Here is a 13607-nt window from a genome sequence, read left to right as displayed (position 1 = left end):
CAATGGGGCCGACACCCACGCTGTTAACAGACTTGCATGTAACTGCATCAGTGTTTCACAGCTTCAAAACCTTCATCGAAGCAGACATACATCTTGGATGCACGTCTATTTTCTCAAAGTCTTCTCTCTTCCACTTTTCCACAAAAGTGCATGTGATTTACTCTGACCCAGAGAATATTCTGTCATGGTCCAGATACTGAATGACACTCTGTAATATTGACAGATTATTTCAGCATCTACTCTGCGCTCAAACCACAGCTATAGCCTCTGATATTCGTCTTGTACTTATACAGAACAGATGACAATGGGAGAGGAAAAGCTGAGCCCATCATCTTTGTCCCCAAGAGAACAAAAACTCTAAGAACCCAGAGACCTATTCTCTCAGTCTCTATACTTTCAGAGAGAGATGCTCATGCTGCATTCATGTTTCCATCATCACATTCAACAAGGGAATCAGTATGCTGCACCAGAATTTTATTGTAAGGGTTCAATCATAGGAAGGAGGTCAGAGCACTCTTAGAAAATCACAACTGATTCAAAAAGACAAAAAAGAGAGAGAGAGAGCTCTTGTTAAACTAAACCACAGAACATTTTCCTCTCCTGAAGGAAAAACAATCCTATAAGTCAATTAAATCATTCCTTCACTCACCCAATTACTTTTTGAAGACAACTGATCTCAAAATAAAATTGACTAAATGAGTCATAAACACCTGACTTTCCAAGAGTCCTGAGTTCCAATAATCTTTTTCAATCTCTTACAAACTTACTTCTTCCTTTGGGACCAATGAATCCAAATGTTTGACCCAGAAAACCTCAAGAACAAGGACATTCTCTTGCATAAGCACCATACAGGGGGCAAAATGAAGAAATTCAAAATTGAGACAATATTAATGTCTAAAGCACAGTCTGTATTCAAATCTTTGTTTCTGGCTCCAGATCTTATTTAGGATCATGAGTGTTTGCATTCAGTTGTCATGTATCTATATTGTCCTTTAATGTTCCACAATCAAAATTTTGATGATATTTTATCATAGTTAGATTCAGGTTATCAATTTGAGTCTGCACAAGCAATATTTTATTTTTCCTGGCTATCACATCTGAAGGCACTTTGTCTCTTTGTGCCATTATTGATATTAACTTTGATTACCTGTTTAAGATGGTGTCTGCCAGGATTATCCATAATAAAGCTATTTTCCCTTTGTAATTATTAATAATAAGCAATTTGTGGACAGATACTTTGAAATTATCAATGTCTTGTTCTTCATCAAACCTGCCAATTTTAGCATCCACTGAAGATTCTTGCCTGAAGCAATTACTAACATAATTTTATAATGCCATCATTTTTTCTGTATTCAGTAGTTGATAATGTACTATAAGGGGCTTCCCAGGTGGCTCAGTGGTAAAAAATCCACCTGCCAATGCAGGAGTTGCAGGTTCAGTCCCTGGGTTGGGAAGATCCCCTGGAGGAGGAAATGGCAATCAAATCCAGTATTTTTGCCAGGTTAATGTCTTGAACAGAAGAGCCTGGCAGGCTATAGTTTATGGGGTCCCAAAGAGTCAGACATGATTTAAGTGACTGAGCATGAGCACAACTGTATTATAAGATCAGTACTGGACAATGGCCTGATAGGAACCAGGCTAAATAGCAAGAAGTGAGCAACAGACAAGCAAGTGAAGCTGCATCTGTACCGATAATGCTCCCCATTGCTCACACTATCTCCTGAACTCTGCCTCTTGTCAAATCAGCAGCAGCATTAGCTTCTCACAGAAGCATGAACCCTAAATGCAATGTACTTAAATCATACTGAAACCATCCTTCACCTCGCATCCACAGAAAAATGATCTTCTATTAAACCGGTCCCTGGTGCCAAAAAGGTTGGGGACCACGGCTAAAAGAGCTTTCCCTTCTCTGTTATTTATGTGTTTGTCTATTTATCCATCTGTTTGTTTATTTGAGCTTCCCGGGTGGCGCTAGTGGTAAAGAATCCACCTGCCAAAGCAGGAGACACAAGAGACGCAAGTTTGATCCCTGTGTAGGGAAGTTCCCCTGGAGAAGGAAATGGCAACCCACTCCAGTATTCTTGCCTGGTAAATCCCACGGACAGAGGAGCCTGGCGGGCTACCATCCATGGGGCCACAGAAAGTCAGAAACTACTGAGCAACTGAGCACGCAGATTGTTTTTTATTTATTATCAGCTTGGACTCACAGATTCTCATCAAATTAAGTTGATTTGAGTTGACTTTCTGTCAATTACAACCAGAATATTGCTGAAAAAACTTCTGGAACTCCCAAGAAGAGATAGTTAGTTTCCTTGGCAAGGCACTTAAAAGGTCCATCCAATTGTCACACTTGCAAAGATGCTTCCTAATGCTTCCATTAAATCCCTTCCAGTCCACTCTAGGAAGTTCAAACCCTTGAAAAGGAGGCACACTGCAGACAAATGGGGCCAACAAATGCCCCCTGGTTCTTCCTGGAGCCACCAAGCAGGTAAGGCTATAGGAAGACAAGGTGCTTCTTGCTATTTTCAGCTGACTCTGCCCTTTGTAACTTTGCTCAAAGAGCAGGGCTGTCCGCCCCATTCCTCTCCAGGTGTTACCAACAATCCCCAAGCCTTTTCCCACCTCTTCCTGGAGCCTCTGATGCTTAACTGCATTCTTGGTTCTATTTGCTTCATACATTCAGTGTTATGACTAAAAATGATTGTTTCCTCTCCAGACCCATTCTTCAACCTTCTCCACCAAAAGTCTCAGAAACTCTGAACCAAATCAACTACACCAACAGTTAGGTTCAGTCAATGGTGGGTTACAGCAAGAAATCAGAAGACTAGAGACAGTTATTGGAGGTATCCTTTCCCCCAAATTCTACCCTTATCACCTCACCATTTCACTACCAAGTACCCTTTCTGTATGGCTACCATCCCTGGGTTCTAGAAGCCACCCCCTCCCCTTGCTCCTTCAGGCCAAGTGTGTGGCTTGCCCCAAGAATATGACACATTGCTTGTTGGTTTCTTTTACCACGTATTTGTAAATATTCTCATTATTAAACTTGCCTCTATTACTCCATCTGAGTTGGCATTCTTTATCCACAAGGCACAAAATATAGATGGAAGCAATGACAAGAGGGACATCCAAGGGACAGAGACACAGTCAAAGGCTATCTTTGGTATCAACATCTTTTTCTGTGCTTGAAGATTTATCTTTTCCATATGAGTGAAAACATGGCAAAATAAACACTATTTCCTAATTGTGACCACATGGCACTAAAAGAAGTATGTATGTTCTAGCAAAGCACAGCCTTAAGGAGTTAAGATTCACTCCTGTTTTGCCAGCAGTAAGGAAAAGTCACAAACTCAAAATGACAATACAGATAAAATTTCCTTCTGGAAGGACCCAAAGGAACCTCAAAGTATTATTCAATTCACTTCTTGCCTTTTACTATGTTTTCTATATACATGGCAGCATTGAAATCCTTCCCAACCAGATACATGTGTGCTATGATTAGATATTAGATTCACTATAAGAAACTTATTAAGCAGATGTTCAAATCCAGGTCTGTGAATGATGTAATTTTTAAATATAATTAACAGTAAATTCAAGGTTAGATCCATATGTTCTTTCAGTCACTTAAAATGCAGTCATGGAAGAGGGATTTGGATATATTCTGCCATCTATCTTATCAATTTATCATTAAAAGCTCTGGTGATTACTGTCAGTTGACTGATTAACTCCCCCAGAATTAGGAGTTCACTGAAACCTGGTTACATGCGTGTAAGTATGCATTATCACTTGTAATTTACACAGTGGAAAATGGTTGAGGATCGTTGTCCTGTCTTGTTAAGAAATAGGTACATTTATTTCAACTCTGTACCATACTCTAAAAAGCCTTCTCCCCAAACATCTGAACCCTGGTATTCCCAGTATACCTAGTGTTTCTCCTTTAGCAGCAAGCACAAAAAGCAGTTTAACTCAAACTAGAATCAGTTACCTGCAAGTCGGCATCAAATTCATGTTTCAGGTGTGCCTCTTCCGCAGCCTCCACAAGACGCTGTAAAGATAGAAAGCAACACAAAGAATCAGAAGTGTGACCTGGACCCCATTTCAACATCGTGAAAACACTGACATTTCTTCATTGCCCCAAAATGACAGATCATACCATGGCGTGCAAACTGTGACCTAGTGCCTACGCTCCCTCAAAACTGAAAATAATATCAGTGTCAAAATCTAGTTTTTGCTTTCATCATCCAATCATATATGTATATAAATGCACACATGTTCTGTATCCACTTTCATAAAAATTCAAAGACACTGGCTCATGAGGCCAGATATGGACTACAAAACCTACCTAGAAAAGTATATTCCTTAGGCATACAAAGCCCACGGTCAAGATTTATTGAATTGAACTGAGTCCAACTCTAAGTGGGCTTTCTTTCCCAGTGGTTTGGAAACAATATTTATTTTAATTTCCTCAATCATTTAAGGTCAACTCTTTCTGCACCCAGCTCTGGTGCATAATTATCAGGTAACATTTATTTGAAGTTAATGGTACATCAATGCCATCTTGACAATCTGCATCCCAATAAGAAAATCACTAAAATTAAATCAACAACTAACAACTATAAATACACAACTGTTGTTTCTCTTCTTTGCCAATGAAATTCAGCCAACACGTATTGTTATGAAACAATTTTTATAAAATTCCATTTAATGCCAATCATTTATTCTTTAATTTAAAGTTACCAACAATAAGTTATTTCTCCCCATGAAAATGTAAGCTACAGGATATTGCAGAAAACTCATTTAGTGAAATAATATTTCATTGAAATTTTATTGAATTTAAAGAAAAACTTCAGATCCAGGTAAAAATTAAACCATTTATATTTTTCCCACAGTTATTCTTGTAGCCTATGCTGTCTTTAGCTTGCTTTTTTCACATATTATAGAACTGAGTTTAACAGGCCATGTTAAACTCAAATTCAAAAATTATGACATTAATCTCTAAATGATCACAAGTCAACAGATAAATGTTCCATGAATAATTATTAAACTGGACACGGGAATACAGAGGCTGAAATATATTTGGGTAAGTTGGGCACCAGTAGAAGCCCTAAAGCCTTCTCTCTCCAGAGGACACTTAAAGAAAGTGACAGGTCAGCCAGAGATAATGCTGCCCATGGAATGGAAACTGGGAAGTGTGGCCAATCTGGTTTCCCAGATTCTCTTCAGATAGTTGGGAAGAAGCTTCTCCTTCTCTGCTCAGTCAAAGAACAGATCCCAGGAAAATATTACAGGGCCAGAGCCAGAAGATCCAGGGCCAATTCTAGGGAAGGTGCAATCTCCTACCATTGGGAAATCTGGGCAAGCCCTTCCCCTGTCAAATTCTTGGGATGGTTTCCTCATCCCAAACATATGAAAAGACAATCCCAGATCAGTGGTTCTCAAAGTGGAGTCCCCTACCAGCAACATCAGTTTCACCTGATAACCTGTTAGAAACTCACATTTTCAAGTCCCATCCCAGTCCTACAGAATCAGAAGCTCTGGGGCTGAGCCCAGCAAACTTTTTTTTTTAATATTTATTATTTTTATTTATTTGGCTGCACCAGTACGTGGGCATGTGGAATTTAGTTCCCCAACCAGGGATAGAACCTGGTCCCCATGCGTTGGGAAGCACAGAGTCTTAGCCACTGGACCAACAGGGAAATTATCCTAGCAATTTGTTTTAAGGAGCTCTCTGGATGGCTCAGAAGCTGCAGAACTTTGAGGGCCACTGACTACAAATAGCACTCATCCCAGATCCCCTTGTAATGAGCTCCACCAACCTTCCAAGGACAACCTCATTTATCTTTTTAAAAATATGTGTGTGTATATACACATATACATATAGATGTCTTTTCACTATAAGACATAAAATACTTTATAGGAGAAAGGCATAAAATAAAGATGATGAGAAACAGAGAAAAAGAAAGAGACACTATCTATGTAGACTGGACACACTGGACCCAACTTTCAGTGGGCCTTGGTCTTTTTGGAAACATCCTGGTCAATGAAGCTTATTAACATCCTGTGATGACTTGATACAATTTGCAAATGTATCAATGTGGACCCTGAAAGAAAAATGACTGACAGTGATTTAAGAAATCTGTGTTTGTGTGAGCTTAATTTTTTAATCACTGTAACAGATTTAGAATGTATATGCATGTATCATGAAATCATTTACAAACTGTTATAAGGTATGTATAATAAATATTATACATCTTTGAACACTTACATATCAAAAAAGCCATTCATTTTGACTGTGTATTTACAGTCATAGAAGTTGTTTTCTCATGGTGTCTAAGCACTTGGAGAACGCAGAAAAGAAATTGCAATGAAATGGACAAATGATCAAAAGACAAAAACAAAAAAAATTTCTTAATGAATGAGACAGATAATATTGAAAAAAGTGAAGAATTGGAAACCCAGAAAACAATAAAGCAGTATAGGACGAACAAATAAGAAACAGGGAACTTGAAGTTATCAGGAAACAACACAGCATTAAATGCATTTCATATGATGTTTTATTTACATTTATATTTATGTATATCTCATACATGCCATAAACAAATTTGTGTATAGAGCTTCCCTGGTGGTTCAGTGCTAAATAATCCGCCTCCCAATGGAAGAGATACGGGTTTGATACCTGATCTGGGAGGATCCCACATGCCACAGTGTAGCAGCTAAGCCCATGCACCACAACTATTGAGCCTGAGCCTTAGAGCCCAGGAACGGCAATCACTGAGCCCACACGCCGCAACTGCTGAAGTTGCCAGCCCTGGAGCCCATGCTCTGCAACAGAAGAAGCCACTGCAATGTGAAGCTTGAGCAATGCAACCAGAGAAAAACCCACAAAGGAATAAAGACCCATTACAACCAAAAATAAAGTAATTAATTGAAATATCTTTTAAAAAATCTGTGTATGGCATAACATGAACAGTATTTCAACTCCAAATACTGCAATACAAGCCACAGGGCACAAGAAGATAACACACTAGAAACAATTCTATAATACTGTACAAACCACTGACACCAGCCAGAACACTGATCTTTGTGTGGAGCAGTTGAGTCCATGAGAATTTGAATCCTTCTGGCTGGTTTTTACGTTCATTTTCAAGTTAAATCTGTTGCATGCCTTTTTTTAACTTAATTTATCTCACACATTTCTTGTTTCCATAAAGATATTTTCCCATCATGCTCACTACAGTGCTTTAGGAGATATGATTCAGAAAAAGTTAGTTAACTGGCAGCCACACATAATACTGTCTCATGTGAAGCACGGAAGCACTTTGGAACAGGGCTCTTTGAAAGGACATAACCTTCCTGTGATGGAGTTATCTGTTTGTGCTCTGATGCCAACAGGGGACAGGCTTACATCATATGAGAGAATTCAGGGAACCCCTGGCCTCTCCCACACCAACAAGAATAGACTCAGTTGCTATGCACAGTGATAATGACAAAAAGCACATCAAGAACCATGGACACCTTTTGGAAAGAACAAAACATTGCTGATCTTTCTCAAAACATTCGTATAAAGATAAATGAAATATAAGAAATGTTATTTAAGAAAGAAATCATGTGCCATGAATTTACCTAAAACAGAGGAGTCCTGGAGACAGTGTTCCCATTGTTAATAAAATAAAAATAAACTGAATCATCATTAACAAAATCAAAACCACTCAACTTCCAACTCATGCTTGCCAGCAGAAAATAATAGCCCAGAGTGTCTTTTGATTATTACTTGCAGGCAAGGAAAATCAATTTAAATGTGCTAATATTTTAGTTATTATATAAGGGACTGCCACTGAGCCTGAGGAGAACTGTTACTCTATCGTATCTATTAGAAAGGCAGTGTTCTTTTAATAATAAGTTAATTTTCTCTTACATGAATTCCTCTTTTGGCTTTGCAGATGGGACTACAGAATTGTGTGTTTTTTAATTAAAACTACACACTGGAAATAAAAATGGTTTTGAAGACTGGTATTCAAAATTGAGATTTGAGAAAGCAGCAGTTTTGTCCATAGGTACCCTTTCCCCCTTAATAACCAAGCATCTCCTTACTAAATAAAAATGGGAGCAATATAGTGGAATATACATCCTGGCCTTGAAACAAAGCACCTACAAGCTAAAAACTTGCAATTCATCAATTGATACATACTACATTGGCTTTTAAGATTTCTAAATAACTGTTCCTTTTTAGTGGAATAAACACAAAAGTTATCTTCATATATATAAAATGCTATAAGCCATGGACCATAGATAGTATTTATAGCTCTGGTGAATGCAAAACTGCCAAGGGGAACAGCAGGGGTATTAAGGCATTTCATTTAAAATCACATCTTATTTGTTGTTACAATGACTCCACATGTATCATGCAACAATACAGAATGCACAGTCTCCCATCTCCTCCCCTGAAAACACTTAAATCAAGGTTAGCGTTAAAGACATTGGAGATGTCACATTCTCTGTCATGGTCCAGATGGGGGGAAAATAGGACACCAAGTTAAAGTAAAAACTGGATCAGAAGAAGAAAATGATTTTTTTTCTACTTTATTTCATTTTTTGGTTCCAGATCTTTTTGGCTTAAAAGGAGAAAAGATGGAAAGAAATATGCAGTGAAAAGTGGGGAGAGTAATAGAAAATACAGTTCCACAACCAAAGTAACTTATTACTGGAATCCTACTGATTCTATCAGGTGAACAAATTGTGCACAAGTGAAAAAAGTTTTTAATAAATATCCCTAAAATTGGAGCAGGGACAACTATGGTCCAAAAGCCTTAAAACAGAAATATAAAAACCATATGCAGGACTTCCCGGGTGGTACAGTGGTTAAGAATCTGCCTGCCAATGCAGAGGACACAGGTTTGACTCCTGGTCCAGGAAGATTCCACATCCTGAGAAGCAACTAAGCCCATGAACCACAACTATCGAGCCTGTCCTCTAGAGCCCCTGAGCCGCAGGTCCTGAGCCCAGGTGCGGCACTGCTGACACCCGTGAGCCCACAGCCTGTGCTCCACCAACGAGAGAAGCCGCCACAGTGAGAGGCCCGTGGACCAAGAGCAAAAAGGAGACCCCACTCGCCTCAGCTGGACAAAGTCTGAGGGCAGCAACGAAGATCTAGTGCAACCAAAAATAAATAAATACGTCAATAGATTTTTTTAAAAAACACATGAAAAGCAAATAAGAATGTTATTTTTATTTCTCATGTTAAAGATAAAAAGCTTTGGCTTGTAAATTCTATGATCATGGGATACAGGAATTTTAATGAAAATTTCAAACTATTTAATATGACTAGTGATTTCACTTTGTGTTTTACAAAGACATTTAATGCTCATATCCGGTTTTTATTGCCCTTTTTCTCTGAAATGAGTGTAAGATTCTTTCTCAAATAATGCTTAAATTCAATAGAAGGGATTCTAAGGAAAATCTGTGGTCATGTTAAGATAACACTAGTTATTAAATTGTCTTTAATACCATTAAAAAGATCACGTGACTCTTCCTTCAAATCAACAAGAGCTAAACTTGCAGAAAAGCAGCTAAATGGAGCAATCAAAGAGAAGCAACACTAACTGTCACAACCACACCCAGCGTGACACGGTTCATCTTCTCCTTCCACAAAGGGTTAGCAGCTTTTGTTTTAGGGACTGCCGATGAGTGTGATGGAGTAAAAGCTACATGCTGTGCAGATCAGTGTGTACAGCAGGTGATTATTATCCTAGTACCACATCACGATCATGTCTTAAACTTGACATACTGACCACCTGAAGAGATAAGGACAGAGGAAACCCAGGTTCTCTCTATAGTCACAGATTTCAAACTCAACTGATCCTAGAAATAAAAATGACAAATCTCTATTCTCATTAAATGCCATTAGTTCATCAAAAGATCTGTCCAGAAATCTGGACAAAATGAGACTGATTTGTCCCAGGATTAATTCCAAACACTGCATCCTTGTATGAAGAGTCAGAAACCAACAGTTTAAGAACTGTCACATTGGGGGGAAAACTAAGATATTTAAATTTACATTTTCACTCCATCTGGTGTTAATCTCTTCTCCAATCTGGATAGAATTTTTATCACTCTGTTACAGTGTAGATTAGGGCTCCCCAAGAGACTCAGTGGTTAAAGACTTCACCTGCCAATGCAGAAGACCCAGGAGATGTGGGTTCAATCCCTGGGTTGAGAAGATACCTGGGAGAAAGAAATAGCAACCCAATCCAGTATTCTTGCCTGGAGAATCCCATGGACAGAGGAGCCTGGCAGGCTATAGTCAGTAAGGTCACATAGTCCGACACAACTAAGCGCAGAGGCAACAGTGTAGATTAATCTTTGATGCTTTTGTAGCTAAAGTAATTGAAGGACTTGTATCACCAGTGAACCATGGAACATCATGAGGTGGTTTACAGAGGGTGGAGGACATGCATAAAGACAATAGCTATTTCCCAATAAAGAGCTGGAGGGTGGAGGACATGCATAAAGGCGGAGGACATGCATAAAGAAAATAGCTATTTCCCAATAAAGAGCTAAATGACAAATCATGGTAACAATAAGCCACGAAGCTTCCCAGAAAAAAAAATTACATTTAAGTTGAGCTCTAAAGGAAAGCGGGACGTTGCTAAGAGAGTGTTCCAGCCCAAAGAAACATGGCAAACAAAGTTTTGGAGACAAGAAAACATTTAGGACTTTGTTCTAGAAAGAGCTGGATCTTGTAGAGCTATGCAGAGACCACATCAATGGCTAGATTACCATCAGGTAGTAAATCAGGGCAAAAGGAATAACCTGGAGAGATGGACACCAACTAGACAAGAAATCCAAGACATCTTTCCCTCCTACTCTGAAACACTGAGGCTGAAGTTAGAGTCATATCTGAGTCTAATAATATTCAGTAATCCTTATTGATACGAATGTTTTTGCTTTTCAACTCCAATAGAAAAGGCATATACAAATCACTAGCTATCAAGATGATCGTTCCTTTAGAGAAAAACAACTTTTAAGGAGCCTTCATTATTTCTTTGTTCCTGTAGAAGAAATAAGCTTTGTTGCACACGAATGAACATTTTGTATAAAATGACCTTCTGCTTGAAAGCTACAAAGATTGCTTCTGCTTTAAAAACAGCAAACATTTCAAAGTAGATTATAAAAGCTAATCTATAAAGTTTCCAGAGAAAGCAGGTAACAGAACAATGGAGTAAACACATCGTGTGTATGTGGGGAGAGTTTTCTTTCCTTCCTCCACCCCCTCTCTTCCTGTCTCCTTCAGATTGCATAAGGCTACACCAACCTTTTACAAGACAAAATAAGCCTAGAGTTTACAACAGAAGGCTGGATCACAATCAATAACAAATTATCTTTGTTTCCACAGGAGATACCTGTTATCAATTTGAGGCTGATTCGATTAATAACTGTTATCAACATGTGTGGCCAATTTCCAAACCAAAGCTATCTCATTTTACACCTAAGGCTGCATTTGCCAAAATGTAACATTTGCAAAACTATTGAACATGGAAATAGCCAAACTGCTCAAAAGGCTACCCAGGGGCCAAAGCAGCTGGGAGGAGACAGAAAGAAAAGACAGTCTTACATTTCAGCCCAAGCACGTTTTTCCAAATGATCCAGCATTTTAGAATGTGGTCTTCTACGTAGGTATCCTCCTGACAGTGGTTTATAGAGTTGGATTATCAAAATCAAGGCTACTTAACCATGAACCTTGTTAACTTCCCTCTGAATCCTTCAGTTTTAAGATAACTGAACTCTTTCCTTCATGGACAATGGAACTGTCATTAACTTCCTGAGAGGATATAAGTCCAGTGTGAAAAGAGCTATGATATTAAGTCAATTTAAGGATAAACATATCTTTTTTACACAATGGAAATCATCTATCACTTAGGGCTCTGACCATGTTGAACGAAATTTTGTTCCAGCCCTTAATTATATCTTTCCAGGGCTGACTCAGAGGTTCTGACCAGAACCCACAGTGGCAGAGCATTGAGGGTACTGTCCAACTAGCTAAGGAAGATGGGAGCATCTGCCTAAGATAAGAAAGATAAGATAAGGTGCAGCCAAGTTAAGAAGGCGATAGTCCTGGAGAGAATGTCTACGGTACAGAGTTTCCAATCCTGGCTGTAACAACAAGTTCCCATCACTTCTGTTCAATTTAGTTTAACGAGTATTTGTTGAGAACCTATTAAGTAATCAGAACAGCAACAAGAACTGAGTGGGACACTAAGAAGAGATGACTTAATCATGGCTCTAAGCTTTTGGCCTTTTAAATATTACAGCTCAATAGAATTAGAACAGTCTCACAGCCCAAGAACAAAAGTTTGAATCCAGATCTTTCTGCTCAGTAGTTACTTGACTCTGTGAAAACCTTAACTTCTCTGAGTTTTGGTTTTCTTACCCAGTGAACTGAAATAATACCATTTTTAGTCTGTATCTCCATGTGTGAATTTGATGAGCATGTACATGCAAAACATTTCCTGAAGAATTCCACACAAATGTAATTAAGCTATCATGGTAATGGGGCAGGGGAGGAGACAAAATTTTCAAGCATAACACAGTTTGACTGGAACAAGAAAAGACCACAGAGTCTATGACTTCCATAGTTGGCTCCCATGTGGGGAGAACTTGGAACAGCAATGCAAGTTCACAGTTGCATGGAGGTTATGTGAAAGTTAATTCTGCTGCCAAGAAAGGGACTCCAAAATCTGTGTTCTCAAATACAAGGCTGTGCACCTGCTCCTTAAGGACTGGCTTTCAGAATCCACCACTCTTTTTTTAGCTTCAACAGAAAAATCTGTGATCAGTGGGGTGGAAATGAATGAGGCAAGGGCCTTTATAAAGTTTTGACTGATGTCCTCAAAATGGCACAAACACAGAAATTAAGGTGTTTGCCAAAGCAAGCTCCTTTGACGGATGGTACCAGTGAGACACAGAACAGGATAGTGAATATGGCAAGCAGCTCCCAGCCCCTGGGCCCCAACTATAGTCCGGGAAGGAAAATTCCCTTCACTCTTGAAAACAGAGAGATATTGAACAATTTCCATGTCTAATCAGATTTTATCTACTCAGATGGATTTTTATGTAAATATGATGCAGGGGAAAAGCTATTTCAATTCTGTTTCTATTCTCTCCTGTATCCATCCATCCAGATGTTTACCAGGCAACTTCAGTTTGAAAGGGAACATATTATGTTGGTCCAAGAGTAGGCTCCAGGGTCAGACAACCTGACTTGAATCCTGGCTTGAGCTACTTCATTAGAGTACTCTGGGCAAAAGTTCTTGGTACCTAATGAATGTTCATTAGTGTCAGCTCTTATTATTGTTGATGATGATGACAAGACAATGCTGATGATAATTAAATATATGAGAAGAATTACACTAAAAGCTGGGCCATGAAGATGACCAACACATTCACAGTTCAGCTCTGAGGAGCAGCAAGTATTTATAATTAGACAGTGTAGTGTGGGCTATTACAGGAGGCCCCACAAGGAGATAACAGCAAATTATTTAGTTTCACACTTCCTATCCCAGTGCCAAACTGTTCTAAGTACTTTAGTCAATTAATCCAGTTAATCCTCA

At 38.8% G+C, this 13607-nt stretch overlaps 1 protein-coding gene across 4 annotated transcripts in view; it reads right to left on the bottom strand.

Moving 5' to 3' along the window:
• Positions 1–13607, bottom strand: part of CACNA2D3 (calcium voltage-gated channel auxiliary subunit alpha2delta 3) — an 853893-nt gene that overhangs the window by 565162 nt on the left and 275124 nt on the right. For all 4 annotated transcript variants that reach the window (XR_006264409.1, XM_043442153.1, XM_043442156.1 and 1 more), the window contains exon 4: positions 3986–4045. Coding sequence is in view for 3 of the 4 variants with exons in the window: in XM_043442153.1 (XP_043298088.1) it covers positions 3986–4045 (60 nt within the window). In the remaining variant the exon portion in view is untranslated. The remainder of the gene's footprint in view (positions 1–3985; positions 4046–13607) is intronic.

The sequence above is a fragment of the Cervus canadensis genome, chromosome 22, assembly GCF_019320065.1.
Source record: "Cervus canadensis isolate Bull #8, Minnesota chromosome 22, ASM1932006v1, whole genome shotgun sequence".
Taxonomy (NCBI): Eukaryota; Metazoa; Chordata; class Mammalia; order Artiodactyla; family Cervidae; genus Cervus; species Cervus canadensis.
Note: the sequence above shows the minus strand (reverse complement) of the source record. Positions and strands in the feature narration are given on the sequence as shown.